General features: G+C 48.0%; 1 protein-coding gene across 2 annotated transcripts in view; it reads right to left on the reverse strand.

The window, feature by feature from the left end:
* The window catches only part of LOC131823457 (mucin-16-like), a 95,893-nt gene that overhangs the window by 39,021 nt on the left and 42,046 nt on the right, over positions 1-14,826 (reverse strand). Inside the window, exons 16-31 of one of the 2 annotated variants that reach the window (XM_059159856.1) lie at positions 14,671-14,738; positions 12,495-12,667; positions 11,857-11,892; positions 11,588-11,653; positions 8,254-8,378; positions 7,995-8,062; positions 5,166-5,338; positions 4,818-4,853; positions 4,487-4,558; positions 3,325-3,360; positions 3,007-3,057; positions 1,673-1,797; positions 1,405-1,472; positions 653-825; positions 506-541; positions 220-276 (exon numbers count right to left, since the gene is read on the reverse strand). In XM_059159856.1, coding sequence (XP_059015839.1) covers positions 220-276; positions 506-541; positions 653-825; positions 1,405-1,472; positions 1,673-1,797; positions 3,007-3,057; positions 3,325-3,360; positions 4,487-4,558; positions 4,818-4,853; positions 5,166-5,338; positions 7,995-8,062; positions 8,254-8,378; positions 11,588-11,653; positions 11,857-11,892; positions 12,495-12,667; positions 14,671-14,738 — 1,363 coding nt within the window. The remainder of the gene's footprint in view (positions 1-219; positions 277-505; positions 542-652; positions 826-1,404; positions 1,473-1,672; positions 1,798-3,006; positions 3,058-3,324; positions 3,361-4,486; positions 4,559-4,817; positions 4,854-5,165; positions 5,339-7,994; positions 8,063-8,253; positions 8,379-11,587; positions 11,654-11,856; positions 11,893-12,494; positions 12,668-14,670; positions 14,739-14,826) is intronic. The other variant, XM_059159857.1, reaches the window with a different exon arrangement.

Consider the following 14,826-nt stretch of genomic DNA (forward strand, 5'->3'; position numbering starts at 1 on the left):
GTTTCAGACAGGTTACAGAGAATGGCTCAGGACCCCCAGTGCTGGGAGTGGGACTGGTGTTCAAGAAATCCCCAGGACCTGGGTAGCGCCCAGCAGATTCTCAAGAGTTGGCCTTGGGCTCCCCCAAGAGATACCACCCATTCTACTTCTCCTCCCATGTCCTGGGATTAGGGCCCAGCAGGAATAGTTGGGAGCCTCTTCAGAGGAGAGAATGCCTACCTGTGGGACTGGAGAAGGAGGCTGGTACCCATGCAGAAACTGTGGCCACCATAGAAGCTGGAGAGAAAAAACCCAAGAGCTTGGGGGTGGGGATCCCTCACCCTGGGGATACCAGCGAGGGGGTGGTCATGCCAGGCAATTTCTTGGGCATAGGTCCCTGTTCACCGGAGGCTGGGGGTGGAGCAGGGGTGCGGAGGGCAGGCAACTGGCTCCTGGCCGCTTCCATTCTAGGGTTGCAGAGGGAACCACAGGGTTGTAGAGACTTCGGAAGCCTCTGGACACTCACCGCTGGGGGTGGTAGCCTGTGTCTGGCGGGTGTAACCTGCACAGGTAGAGGGAGAAAGGGTGAGGAGGGCGAGTAGTGAGTGAGATGGAGGAATGGAGGGGAGGATGTGGGGACTGTTGAAAGGTGGACACAGGTGGCAATCCCTACCATTGATGTAGAGACTGTCCGGGTCCAGGGTGTAGGGACCCAGCCTGGTGACGCCGCGGGTCAGCTGGCTCAGCTCCTGGTACAGCCACTCTCTGTCCAGCCCAGGGCCCACAGGGTCAGGGCGATAGGTGCAGATGGCATCCACTCCAGTGGCTGCCCCATCCTTCTCGGGCCTGGGGGGGGTGGGTGGGTAGGGGTAACAATAGATGGAGTCCCCATGCAGGCTGCCTGGGACATCTGGGGCAGGACAGGAGGGGGCCAAGGCAAGTGAGAAGGCTGGCACCCACATCTGGCCAGCCTGGAGCTGTGCACACAGTCAGGGGGTGGGAGGATTTTTATTAAATTGCAGGTCTGAAACCTGCAAGCTGGGGGACAGGAGAGCTCCTACTTGAGACAGGTGAAGAGCTGGGATCTGGGATTAAAGCAGGTAGAAAAGGCATGCTTGTCTTGAGAGGAATCCTGGGGACAGAACTGAAAACCTAAAGGAAATGCCCTCTTTGGTCAAAGGGAGGCAGGAGGGAATTTGGGAGGATGACTAGCCTAGGGTCATATCCTGCTGAGGGGCTCCCTAGAACCTGGGGACAGTTGGTGGGGTTGGGGGAGGTTGCAATCAAAGAGGCCTTGGTCCTGGAGCCAGTGCTTCCTGAATTCCACCTCTTCTGAGAACATGGACAGAGAAGGAAGGAAGCAGAGGGAACTCCTGGGTCTGGGAGCCCTTGAGGTGGTCCTGGCCTGGGATTGCAAGGACTCACCTGAGCAAGGTCAGCCTGCAGCCTGAGTAGAGGGGGCCCACACTGGTGTTCTTGAACAAGGGTCCAAGCTGTGAAGGAGAGGGAAGTGAGTAGAAAGTCTGAGGGGTGGAGAGCAGGGTAGACATGAGATGGGTGGGGCTGGTGCCAGTGGGTGGGGCCTGAATGAGGCAGCACAGGTGAGGTAGGTGGGGTCTTTGTGGTCATGGCAGAGAGCCGGGAGGTGGTGCTTCAGTGGACAAGGCAGGAGTGCTGTGGGCAGGACACTCACCAGTCGCTGCAGGTTTCTCTGGGTGCTGTTGAACCTCCGGGAACCAGGGTGACTCATACCTTCCTGGTGCTGCAGGTTAGTGATGGTGAAGTTGAGAGTAAACGGCACCGGGGCAAGACCAGTGGCTGCAGTGGGAGCAGGAGGAAGACACCAGAGAGCCCAAGTGTGGGTCAGCCCACATCTGTCTCTTCAAGCACCGGCGAGGGGTTTCCTCCCAGATGGGCAGTTTCCATAGGAAGGAGATCCCAGACATTAGCATTATGTGAGGGATTCTGGGGATGAGTGTGGAAAATTGCACAATGGAGGTAAATGCAGCCTTACACAGCCTTACGCAGCCTTAGCAGTTGGCTAAAGTTCTTGACAGATATCCCCTGTTCCTGAGGGTTTTTTTTTTTTTAACTCAAATTATTTCTGTGAGATCCAATTATTTACTGATTTTTAAAGATTTATTTGAAGAAATACATTGCTTGTATTTGTTTGGGCCAGGCCCTGTTTTAAGTGCTTCACTTAAATTTTAACCCATTTAAGCCTTGAGGTAAACCCTTCAGAGGGAGATAGTATTCTTATCCCCATTTCACAGATGTAAATATTGAGCCCAGGGATGGTTAAAGAATTTGCCTGCAGTCACACAATCTATAAAGGGCAGAGCACAGTTCAAACCTGGGTGTTGTGGTCACAGAGTCTGTGCTCCTAACCCACCCACCCAAGCACTAAGGGCGGGTCCACACAGTGACCTGTTCACTCTGGCCTGAGTGGTCAGTGGTCAAAATACCTTCAAGAGGCCTTTGCTGCTGAGTAACTAGAGGCTCAAGTAAGACAGCATTAGTAATGATGGGTCATCCAGGAGCCTCAGTAGGGTCAGGAAGTGATATCAAAATCTACCTTGGGCCACTGAGATGCCAAGAATGGGAAGTTATCCCTTGGCTCAGTCAGAGTCTGCCCAATCGGAGTCTCTAACAGGGACTTGTAAGAGGGCATTTTCAGGTACACATGTAGCTCACTCTGCTCCCTTCTTTCTTGGAAATGAAAAGCAAGTACTCAAGAGAGAGGACCCCCCCCCCGCCACACCTGCAGAACTCACCCCACAATCATGCTGATTGTAACTCAAGTCCTTATTCTCTTTCTTGCTGGAAACCCATCAAAGACTAGGGTCCTTTCTATTCTGTTCACTGCTGCCTTACCAGGGCCCTTCACCTAGTAAAGGCTAAATGAATGCTTCTTGAGTGAAAGAATGAATGAATGAATGAATGGGCATGGTACTCCATGTGATACCTCCCATTGGCCAAGTGCAGGAGACCTTTGCAAGAGAGGAATGACAGAGAGGAAGCTCCTACCTGTGGGGGCAGGGATGGGGGTCGCTGAGGTTGCTGGGGATATGGTAGAGGCTGGTGAAAAAAAAAAAAACACACACACACAGTGAGGCAAATATGGCAGGAGGGAGGACCTTTCCAATGACATAGGGCCCATTGTGGGTCCATGAGACTCTCCTCAGGCCTGTGCCAGGCTTGTCTTTTCTGATCCTGGGAGTGAAGATGGGGGAAACCCTGGAGCTTTCCAGGCTCCTTGTGTCCCTGGAGACATGGGGTAGGTATTGCGAGCAGGAGAGATGGCCCCCAAGGCAGAGCTATGCTAGGGCCCAAATTACTACTCACTGCTGGGGGTGGAGGTCAGGACCTGATGGGTGTAACCTGCAGAACGACAGGAAGAGAAAGTATGGAGTTGTAAGGATGGGGGAAGGAAGGGAGTGGCAAAAATATGGGGTTCCTTGGGTGTCTATGAATCTATTTATGTTAGCTGCATTTAGAGAGCACCCTCAAATTGCAGACCCAGTAGACAAAGTCCAGAAAATTCCACCGAGACCTGGGAGGAATTCTCTACCAGGTCATCCACAGACTCTCTCTGCCACTTGCGACCCTCCTCTTCTTCGAGTGTTTGATCCCTCAGTGAATGCCCAGAAGAGCTGTGAATGTATACTTCCTTTGCAGGCCAAACTCACTACTGACTTTTCCTGAACACTGGTCAGGAGGAGATGTGAACAGGCTTGACCAAGCTGAGCTTGAGTCATGACCCAGCTGAGCTTGAGCAGAGTCTCCCAACTCATGAATGCCTTCCAGGAAAACCAGAGAGCCTTCCACCCATCAAGGAACCTAGTTTCCTTGAGTTCTGTTCCACAATCCCTTGGCAACTTCAACTGAATTGGTAGCAACTGCCTAGGGTACTTCATTGGTAAGGATTCTCAAGCTGCTTTGAACTCAGAAAGAATGGAGGCTATTACCATTTAGTGATGTCTGTCATGGATGAGGGGTTAGGGAGTGATGATACAGATGTCATATATTTGTCCTGGACATAATCTGAGAGTCATTAAAGATTTGAAATTTGGGATTAAAGCAGGTGGAAAAGGCATGCTTGTCTTGAGAGGAATCCTGGGGACAGAACTGAAAACCTAAAGGAAATGTCCTCTTTGGTCAAAGGGAGGCAGGAGGGAATTTGGAAGGATGACTAGCCTAGGGTCATATCCTGCTGAGGGGCTCCCTAGAATCTGGGGACAGTTGGTGGGGTTGGGGGTGGTTGCAATCAGAAGAGACCTTGGTCCTGGAGCCAGTGCTTCCTGAATTCCACCTCTTCTGAGAACATGGATAGAGAAGGAAGGAAGCAGAGGGAACTCCTGGGGTCTGGGAGCCCTTGAGGTGGTCCTGGCCTGGGATTGCAAGGACTCACCTGAGCAAGGTCAGCCTGCAGCCTGAATGAATAATGTCAAACGTGTTTACACTACTCAGGTCTCTTCTAACCGATGTGCCATTGACTGGTACTTACCCATGGGGCTGGAGCTGGGAAAAAAAGATGGAGTCCCAGAGGTTCCCAGGTGCACTGTGGAGGTCCCTGGAGCTGAGGAAAAGCTCTCATCAGTGAAAGGAGAAAGGCAATCACATGGCGGAAATGCCAACAAGAGAGACTACTTATTAGGCTTTCATGTGGGGCTTGAACTGAGATTCCCCTTGGAACTGGGGCAGAGAGGATAGTAAATAACTTATGGCCTCCCAGGAGCTCTGTCCCTCCTGGAGGTGACATAACCAGGTATAAGGAGGCATCAATGCTTTGCCTGCCCTGTGTGTTGAGGGGCCCTGGGTCATAGTTGAATACTCACTGTTGGTGATGGGTGCAGAGCTCTGATGGGTGAAACCTGTAGGGAGAGGGAGAGGGTGTTGTAGATACAGGCTAAGGAAGAGGTGGAGGACCAAACAAGAGGCAGGGCTACCCTGGAGCAGTGGAGGGGGTTCTAGCAGGGGGTGCTATTATCTTCTTCATCAGCACCTGTTGGGAAGGAAGGCTCTGAGGATGAAGTCAGTCCAAGACGAAGAGGAAACCATGAATTAGCACACAGAGTGCACGGGGCCAAGCCCTGAAGGGCCCCACAGGGAATGCCTTCTCAAGCCAAAGGACAGAGGCTGCCCAAGGAGGGAGAAGCGACTCTGACCACATCAAGGTTGCTCACCATTGACATAGAGACTGTTCCTGTCCAGGGTGTAGGGGCCCAGCAGGGCAATGCCATGGGTCAGCTGGCTCAGCTCCCAGTACAGCTGCTCTCTGTCGAGTCCCAGGCCTTCAGGGTCAGGGCGATGCATACACATGGCATCCACACTGGTGGCTGCCCCATCCTTCTCAGGCCTGGGTAAGAATCATCACATAGTTGGTCTAACTCTCTCTCTATTGGTCCTTCCCCCTCTCTCCTTGCCAGCCCCTAAGGCAGAAACTGGGGAAACCCTAGTTAACAGAAGCTGCCACCATGAGGGAGACACCCTCCATAAATAGCTAGCCTCCTGCATGCCTGGGAGAGGAGCCTCTGAAAGCTCTGGTGTGTGGCAGAACACAGAGGATATGTTGATGGGGTGAGCAATCCTGGAAGGTGCCACCTGCAGCCATAACAGCCAAATTCCGTCACAGGTCTTGACGGGCACAACAAGGTGCTGCAATGGGTGTTGGTGGCCCCAGGACAGGGACTGCAGCATGGTTTGGTGACATTTTCCTGTAGAGAGTTGGGGTTTTCAAATAGTGAGATCAAAAAGCTGAAGTCACTGAGTCTGGATGCAGGACTGGGGCATTTCTAAAGACTCAACAGACTAAATGGCTGGAGAGACACACAGGCCCTTTGGGTGGGTCTGTCTGAAAGTGTGACCTGTCCATGTCTCAGCACCAGCTCTGGCCACAGGACACTGACCCACCTACATGCCCACCTAGCCATACACTCCTAAGAGATAAGGACAGAAAGGTGCTCCCACACTTCAGGGCCATGGATAGAATGTCTCGTATAATAACAGCCACCCCTTGTTAAATTCTGAGCACGCAGCTGGCCCAGAACTTTGTACTCATGATCGCAGAACCTAACCCTCAGAGCATCCCTGTGGGCTGTATTGCTCAACTCCCACAGATGTCACTATACCCATCACACTATATATCATACACAATGCAATTAGACATTACATAATACAATGGTCTATTTAACATGTAAGTATATGACATATATTTGTTACCTATTTATTTTGTTTTATTTATTATTATATGTTATACCTTTTGTACCTATTCCTAATATATAGAATAGATAATATATATTAGGGTTCATATCTCTATATATCATATATAAAAGATATTATACCTATACATAATATACCTATTATACCTATATGTAACAAATATAACATATATAACATAAACCTATATATAAAGTATAGGTATAATTATATATTATACCTGTATATCATATTATCTATACTTAGGTAATATGTATATTATATAATATATAATATATATTGGGAATTATACCTATACATGTCATATATATTAGATATTATACCTACATATAACATATTACACATATTATGTCTATATATAACATATGTACAATATATACCTATGTATTAAGTATAGGTATAATTATATATTATACTTATTATACCTATATACATAATATATATTATATATAGGCATATACATTATAGTTATATATATTATATATAGCTATAATGTATACTATTATAGTTGTATATATTTTATATATATATATACACACACACACAAGGTATAGATATAAGATATACTATAGAATTGTACCTATTTTTTCTCTCTCTCTCTCTGTATATGTGTGTGTATGTATACAGTTAACTTTTGAACAATATGGAGGTGAGGAGTACCAACACGCAACACAGTTGAAAATCTCTATATAACTTTTGACTTCCTCAAAACTTAACTACTAATAAAATGCTGTTGACCAGAGCCTTACTGATAACACAATTAACATATATTTTATGGTATAAGTATTATATACTGCTTTCTTACAATAAAGTAAGCTAGACAAAATATGTTAAGAGAATCATGAGAGAAAATACATTCATAGCACTGCACTATATTTATCCAAACAAAATCCATGTATATGTGGACCCATGCCATTCAAACCCACACAACCCGAGGGTCAAATCTTTCTCTATATATACACACATATGTTCATGTGCATATGTTATGTATGGGCCTAATATATCGTATATATAACACACAGAGTCATGGGGCACAGCAAGTTTCAGACACCTGCCCAGGATCTCAGCAAATGGCAGAGCTGGAATTTGAGCTCCACTCTGGCTTCCCCAAGGCTCTTGGCCACTAGGCTCTTCAGCCCGCTCTTCCCCCAGGAAGGAAGGAGAGCTGGAGGTAGATGCCTGTGATCAAACGGGAGTGTGAGGAGAGCCAGACCTAGAGATTCTAGAGAGATGTGGGAGGTGAGAATGCCAGGTATGGAGCAGTGTCAACCACCCGCCTCCCCCACCCCCAGCTGCACCCAAGGGATGGCATCCTCCACAAGCCTGAGCCATTCCAGGGCAGGTCAGACCTCCCATGAGTCTGAGCTATCTAGGAGCCCACGTTCGCTCTGCAACAGTGTGCTTGCTTTCCTTCCCTCTTTGATTCTTCCCTCTTAGAGGTTGCCAGATAGGTGATTTCCACACGCTGCCAGGTCATAATGAGGCAGAGGAGGCAGCACTGCTTAGGAGCTAGGACTTGGGCTCCAGAACCCGCAATGCAGGTTCAATCCCTCTGAGCCTGTCGCACCTTTGGTTCGTGCTCCACGAGGCTGTCCTGAGGGCTGGCGGGGTGAAATGGAAGATACTAGCCCAGTGCTTTGGATCTTAGGAATTGCTAGAGGCTGGGGTTGTTATTGTTGATGATGGTGTCTGGTACCCATTGGCAGTAGTTGTCCCAAGTATGGACGAAATTAGGGAGCCCATAGATGAAGATCCCATACACCTGCTGGGCTGTGTTCTTGGGGAGAGAGACTCACCTGAGGGAAGCCAATCTACAGCCTGAATAGAGGAATCCCAGACTGCTATTCCTGAACAGGAGTTTGAGCTATGAGAAAGGAGAGAGGTAGTGAGAAAGAACCCTTAAGAGAGGCCACGGGGAGCTGAGGTATTGGTGAAGTGAACGGGACAGAAGTGATATGGGCATGGGCGGGGGCAGAAGTGAGGTGCGGGGCTGGCACCAGTGGGCGGGGCGGGGTGACGTGGGGTGGGGCTGGCACAGGTGGGCGGGGCTCTTACTAGACCCTGCAGGATCTTCTCCGTGGAGTTGAATTTCCGAGAGCCTGGATGCCGCATGCTCTCTTCGTAGTGCAGGTTGGTTATGGTGAAGTTGAGGGTGAACGGCACCAGGAAAGGAACCGCTGCTGTAGCAGGGGAAGGGAAAAGGAGGCCATGCCTGAGTCAGGCCAGGGCTGGCTTCTAAGACAACTTCTGCGGACAGGGATGGAGGACCCAGATATTGGGAAGCAGGGGTTCAGAGTAGTCACATAGGCCAGCTGCCTTAGGACCAAAGACAGATGCCAGATAAAGAGCAAAGCCAGATGCTATTAAATGCAAAGCATGCACATCGATTGGGATAGCTATTAGGCTATTACAGAAAGAGAAAGAATGAAGGAAGGCAGGCAGGCAAAAATAAATATTGGCAAAGATGTGCAGAAACTGGAATCCTCGTGCATTGCTGGTAGGAAGGCTGGTAGAGCTGCGATGGAAGACAGTCTGGTTGTTCCTCAAAATATTAAATATGGGATTATCATATGACCTAGCAATTTTGCTCCTAGGTATAGACCCAAAAGAACTGAAAACAGGGACTCAGATCCTTGAATAAAAGAATGTTCACAACAGCATCCTTCACAATAGCCAAAAGGTGGAAACAACCTGAGCCCATCAGCAGAGGAATGGATAAACAAAAGACGGCATATACATGCAGTAGAATAATAGTCAGCCATAAACATGAGGGAAACTCTGACACCTGCTACATCACGGATGAACTGTGAAAATATTATACTAAGTGAAATAAGACAAACACAGGAGGACAAATATCACATGGTTCCACTTCCAGGGGGCACTTAAAATAGGCAAATTCGTGGAAAAAGAAAGTAGACTAGAGGTAACCAGGGCCTGGGGGTAGGGGTTATAAGGAGTTAGTGTTCAATGGGAACAGAGTTTCTGTTTGGGGTAATGAAGAATTCCTGAGAATGGATAGTGGTGAGTGGCATGCCATTGGGAATATCACTAATTTGTACACTTAACAGTGGTTAAAATGGTAAATTCTATGTTATGCATAAAAATTGTTTAATTCAGCAATTGGGTCAAAATGCAGGTCATGGGGCTCTTGAGTCTGGATGTGCATCAGGGTAGGTGGCGGGGGTTGAGGTCTTGGGCCCTGGTGAGGCTCTAGACTGGCTCTTGATAGCCTCTACTTGAGAGGTTAAAAGTAACAGGATTGGAGCCATCTCATGGATTAGGTGGAAAAGAAAAGGAAAAAAAAATCAGTTCAGTCCCATCCAACACAAAAGAAACATTCTTTTTTTAATATGAGTCAAACAGCAAGGAGGTCTCCTGTCTTCTGCTCAACCTACCCTACCCTGCCCACCCCATAACTCTCAGGACTTGACCTTTCATAGAGACCATGCATAGAGCTGTGGTTACTATGATTACCAACCACCACACTATAGTGAGTCGGACTTGCTTTCAAATTCGGTCTGTCCTCTCCCTAGGAGATATGACTATGGACACTAAACCTGTCTGTATGGTAGTCCCCTTCAATTGCAGCTTCATTTTCCATGGTTTCAATTATCTGGGGTCAATCACAGCCTTGAAGCAGATGGTCCTCCTTATAAGGCATCATCAGGAGATCAGTAGCAGCCTAACACTACGTCATTCATCTCACTGCCTCTCATATCCTAGGCATTTCATCATCTCACATCATCACAAGAAAAGGGTGAGTACAGCACAATTAGGTATTTTGAGAGGGACCACATTCGCATAACCTTTATGACAGTATATTATTATATATTTTTTTAAGATTTTATTTATTTATTTGACAGACAGAGATCACAAGTAGGCAGAGAGGCAGACAGAGAGAGAGGGAAGCAAACTCCCTACTGAGCAGGGAGACCAATGCACGACTCGATCCCAGGACCCTGAGATCATGACCTGAGCTGAAGGCAGAGGCTTAACCCACTGTTCTATTTCATTATTAGTTATTGCTTTAATCCCTCCCTGTGACTAGTTTATAAATTAAACTTTATCATAGGCATGTATGCATAGGAAAACACATGTACATATAGGGGCCCGTACTTTCCATGGTTTCGGGTATCCACTGGGGATCTGGGAACAAATCCCCCATGAATAAGAGGGGATCACTCTTCATTTCTTCATACCTTCATTTCATCAACTATAAAATGGGAGAATAGCTTACTTTGTAGAGAAATTCTAAAGGTTAACTGGCTGCTTGTTAAAAGAGTTAGTTAGTATGTTTTAAGGGCACTGTGCTGGGTGAAAAAAGCCAGTCCCCAAAGGTCACAGGCTGATGCCATTGACACAACATTCCCAAAATAACACATTAGTGGTTGCCAGGGTGAGGCTGGGTGGGTGTGATGGTAAAAGATCTTTGCAGTGATAGAACTGCCCTGTACCTTGACTGCAGTGAAGCTTACAAAAATCTGCCTATGTAATAAAATGCTGCAGATCCACACACGCGCACGCGTGCGCATGCGCAAGTGCATGCCCACTCGTGTCCACGTAAAACCAGTAACTTCTTTGAAATCTGAAGTCTGTGGGTTTTCACATTTAATTTCCGGGTTTTGATATGATACTATAGTTGTGTAAGATGTTAACCATTGAGGAGAAGTGGGTTGGCACCACCGAGGTCCTTGGAAAGAGCACGGGGGTCACGGCAGCTAAGGATAAACAGTCTGGAGTAAGAATGGCGATTCTGAGCGGGGTGTCCTACTTATCCCTGGGTGAAGCCTACAGGGAACTCAGTACTATATTTTGCAGTTTCCAATGAATCTATATTTATCACAAAAATGAAATGAAAAATTAAAATTAAAATAAAAAAATTAAAAAGAATACTATGCAGTGTGGCATGTCTAGGTGCTGAATAACATGGTTATCTTTTATCATTAACTGTAACTTCATATCCAGTTCTAATCTCTCAATACACTGGAACTCTGTGAGGGAAGGGACCTCACCTGACAGAGCACCCTTCCTCCCTCTGCCTGGCCCAGGTCACATGTCCTTTCATATGCCCAGTATGACAGTATCTGTCATACTGTATTCCCTGCTAGCTCCAGGGATGTGTGCTTCCAAACGTTTTCATTCAACCTTCACAGTGACCTTGTAAAGTATGATTATTTCACTTGGCAAGTAAAGACACTGAGAGGGTCAGGCAATTGTCCTAGGTCCGCACAGCTGGACAGATGAGGAGGACACAGTCTCTGCTTTTGAGGAGTTCAGACCAGGGGAGCCCATGGCGGCTCCAGATTTCCTCACTGCAGCTTTTCTCTTTAAAACTTCCCGATCTAGCTTTGAGCTTCCCTACAAGGACCTAGAGAGACAAGTCGCCTACCTGTGTAGCTGGAGAAGTGGGTTGGCACCACCGAGGTCCTTGGAAAGAGCACGGGGGTCACGGCAGCTAAGGATAAACAGTCTGGAGTAAGAATGGCGATTCTGAGCGGGGTGTCCTACTTATCCATCTATAGCCACTGAATGTAGGAGGAACTGGGTAAGACTGCCAGGTCTCCTGGCTTCTTCTCTGTCCCAGGCCCTGGAGTAGGGGGTCAGTGGTTGTTCACCAGCAGGTCAGATCATATGGTCATTAGGGCTGTGGGTACTCACCACTGGGTGTGGGGGCCGAGGTCCGGTGGTTGTAACCTGAAAAGAGAAAAGGAGACAGAACTGGAATGCAGGCATGGGAGGGAGGTCCAAGATGTAGCCTAAATCCCACCAGCTCCTTCCCCCAACGAAGACTTCAAATCTACACAGATCAACAATTGTGATTCAGGGGTAACTCTTATCTTCTTCCTAAAAGACTGAGAAATCAAAGATCCAGTCCCCTGTCTTCATGAGCTTACAATTTATTTGGGAAGACAAATATACCAGTGCTTCTAGAAATGGTCTTGCCAACTGTGCTTTTCAGGGTCCCGAAGGGATTTTGAGATATTGACAGGAAGAAAGATGGCCAGATGCTTGAATTGTCATTGACTTCAGCCAAAGGGATATCCTCTTTCATCAGTCTAGATAAAGACTTTGTGGCCCAGACAAGTATATAAATCACAGCCCTGAAATGCAGGGATACAAAGGGACGGAGGGGGTTTGCAAACTGGAGGGCCTCTGGGGGTCCTTGACTAATCAGGGGACATTGATCAGGTGGAAAAGGATACATACGACAGGTCCTAGGGCCAAGTGGAGAGTCCACCTCCCTTCCTGGGGGCAGATTCTCTGCTTCAACTCGTGGTTACAAAAAGGTTGCTCACCATTGACATAGAGGCTGTTCTTGTCCAGGGTGAAGGAGCCCAGCTGGGTGACAGCATGGGTCTGCTGGCTCAGCTCCCAGTACAGCTTCTCTCTGTCTAGCTTAGGGCCCGCAGGGTCAGGATGGTAAGTACAAACAGCATCAACTCTGGTCGCTGCTCCCTTTTTCTCAGGCCTGGGTGGGGAATGACACGGGAAAGAGAAGGTGGGGATTCCAGACAAGGGCCCTGAAAAGCCTCCCTGAGGGAGGGGACAGTGAAAGCTGGAGGACCGGTGGGCAACCTGGAATGGCCTTGGTACTGGAGGGGGATTGGAAATGAATAGGACAACCAAGGTCCCAGACAGAGCACAGAGGACGCAGCATCTCCAAATGCTGATGTTTGTGCTGAGATCTGAGATGAAAATCATAAAAAGGCAACCTATCCACTAACAATAGGCGCATAATGGAAGAGACTCAGACAAGGTGAAAAAAAAAAAAAAAAAAAAAGCAATGTCAAGTTGCTTAAGTCCCAGCTCTGCTGTTCAGTTGCTGGGTGACTCTGAGTAAGTCTCTCATCCTCTCTGGGTCTCATTTTTTTTTCATCTATCAAATGACCAGGACAGACCTCATAGCACTAGTGAGTGCTCAAGAAAAGACAGCTATTTTTATTAGGCATTAATAGGTCCAAAGTTTTGGTGTGAATGGACCTTGCAGTGAGAGAGACTGAGCCTTTTGAAAGAAACAGTGAGGCCAAGCAGCCAGCCTAGGGTGGAGATGGGTATGAGCCCAAGCAGCATCCCAGAGCCAGAGAGATCTCACGGCCAGTGAAAAGGGAAGGCACAGCATCATGGTGGAGGATAGTGGCGTCTTTGGAGCTGAGGGCATTCCATCCTCAGACAAAAGGCCAGTGACTGGAAGATCTCACACAAGAGCTAAGGTGACCCGAGTGTACATGTGGGGGTTATTCTCAGCACTTTGGTCTAGGAAAGGTCATGAATAATTCACTACATGTTCTCTATATGTTAGTTCCTTTGCTAAGCACCTTCCATTTTGATCCTCATTATGCCCACAGAACTGGCCACAGATTCTTCAATCAGAAGTGGAGTCTGTTTCTCCATCTCTTGAATCTGGACTTGGCCACCGGACTGACACTGGCCAATGGACATTCACAAAACTGATGCAAGCAGAGGCTTGGAAAGCATGTGTGCAAAAGAGCTTGCCATTTCTTGCTGCTCTGGGAACTCTGAGCATGTGAATGAGCCCAAGCTAGCCTGCTGGAGGATGAGACAACATGGGGGAGAACCAAGGTAGCCCAGCCAGCAGCTGACAGCAGGTGCAGGAACGAGCCTTGTCTGAGATCAGGTGAGCCAGCTTAGGCGGGAGAATCTCCCAGCAGAATCTAGAACAAATCACCATCCAGTAGAATCACTGACTAAAATTGTTGTGCACGGAAGCAAACTGAGATACTCCAATTGATAGTTGAGGAGGTTAGGCACAGAGATGTTAAGTAACTTGGAGGGGCCACACAGCCTGGAAGTAGGGGAGCTAGGCTTGTCAGACTCTAGCTAAAACTATATAACCACTGTTCATTACTACTCAGTGATCCCAAGTCTACCTCTGAGAGGTCAGAAAGCAGGACTTGGCCAGGGGACAGTACAAGGGAGGGTTGGCTAGGTATTCAGGGCAAGTCAATCGTTAGCTAAAATGTGACATAAGGATGAGAGAGAATCATGCATCCCCTAGAGCAAGGTTTCTCAACCTTGGCATTGTGCATATTTTGGGTCAGATCAATCTTGGCCCTGGGAGACTGTCCTCTACCTTGTAGAATCTTAAGCAGCATCCCTGACCCCACTCAGTAGATGTCAGTAGCAACTCCCACCCTTGAGGTGTGACAACAGATAATGTCTCCAGACATCGCCACACTGGGAGGGAAATCACTCCTGACTGAAAACTAGGGCTCTCTTGTGGTAAAGCCAGCATGACTGACTAGTTATTTTCTTGATGGGTCCCAGAAGGATGATCTTTCTGAAAAGTTCAACCTTGTCACCTGGGAAGGAGAGTCTGAGAAGATCCTGCATTTTCTGGTTAGAAACACAATGTGACACAGACGGGTCAAGCTATCCCTGGGATGGTGGCCCAGCTCATGGTGCCCCCCAACCCTCTGCACATTGCCTGCATGTGGACCCTGGAGTTCTCACCTGAGCAACGTCAACCTGCAGCCGTAATAGAGAGGCCCAATACTGCTGTTCTGGAACAAGGGTTTGAGCTGGGGATGAAAGATGTGCAGGTCAGTAGATGGGCCGAGGGGCTGGGCAGAACAAAAGTGGGCACTGGAGGGTAGGCATTGGAGGGAC

The sequence above is a fragment of the Mustela lutreola genome, chromosome 2, assembly GCF_030435805.1.
Source record: "Mustela lutreola isolate mMusLut2 chromosome 2, mMusLut2.pri, whole genome shotgun sequence".
NCBI lineage: Eukaryota > Metazoa > Chordata > Mammalia > Carnivora > Mustelidae > Mustela > Mustela lutreola.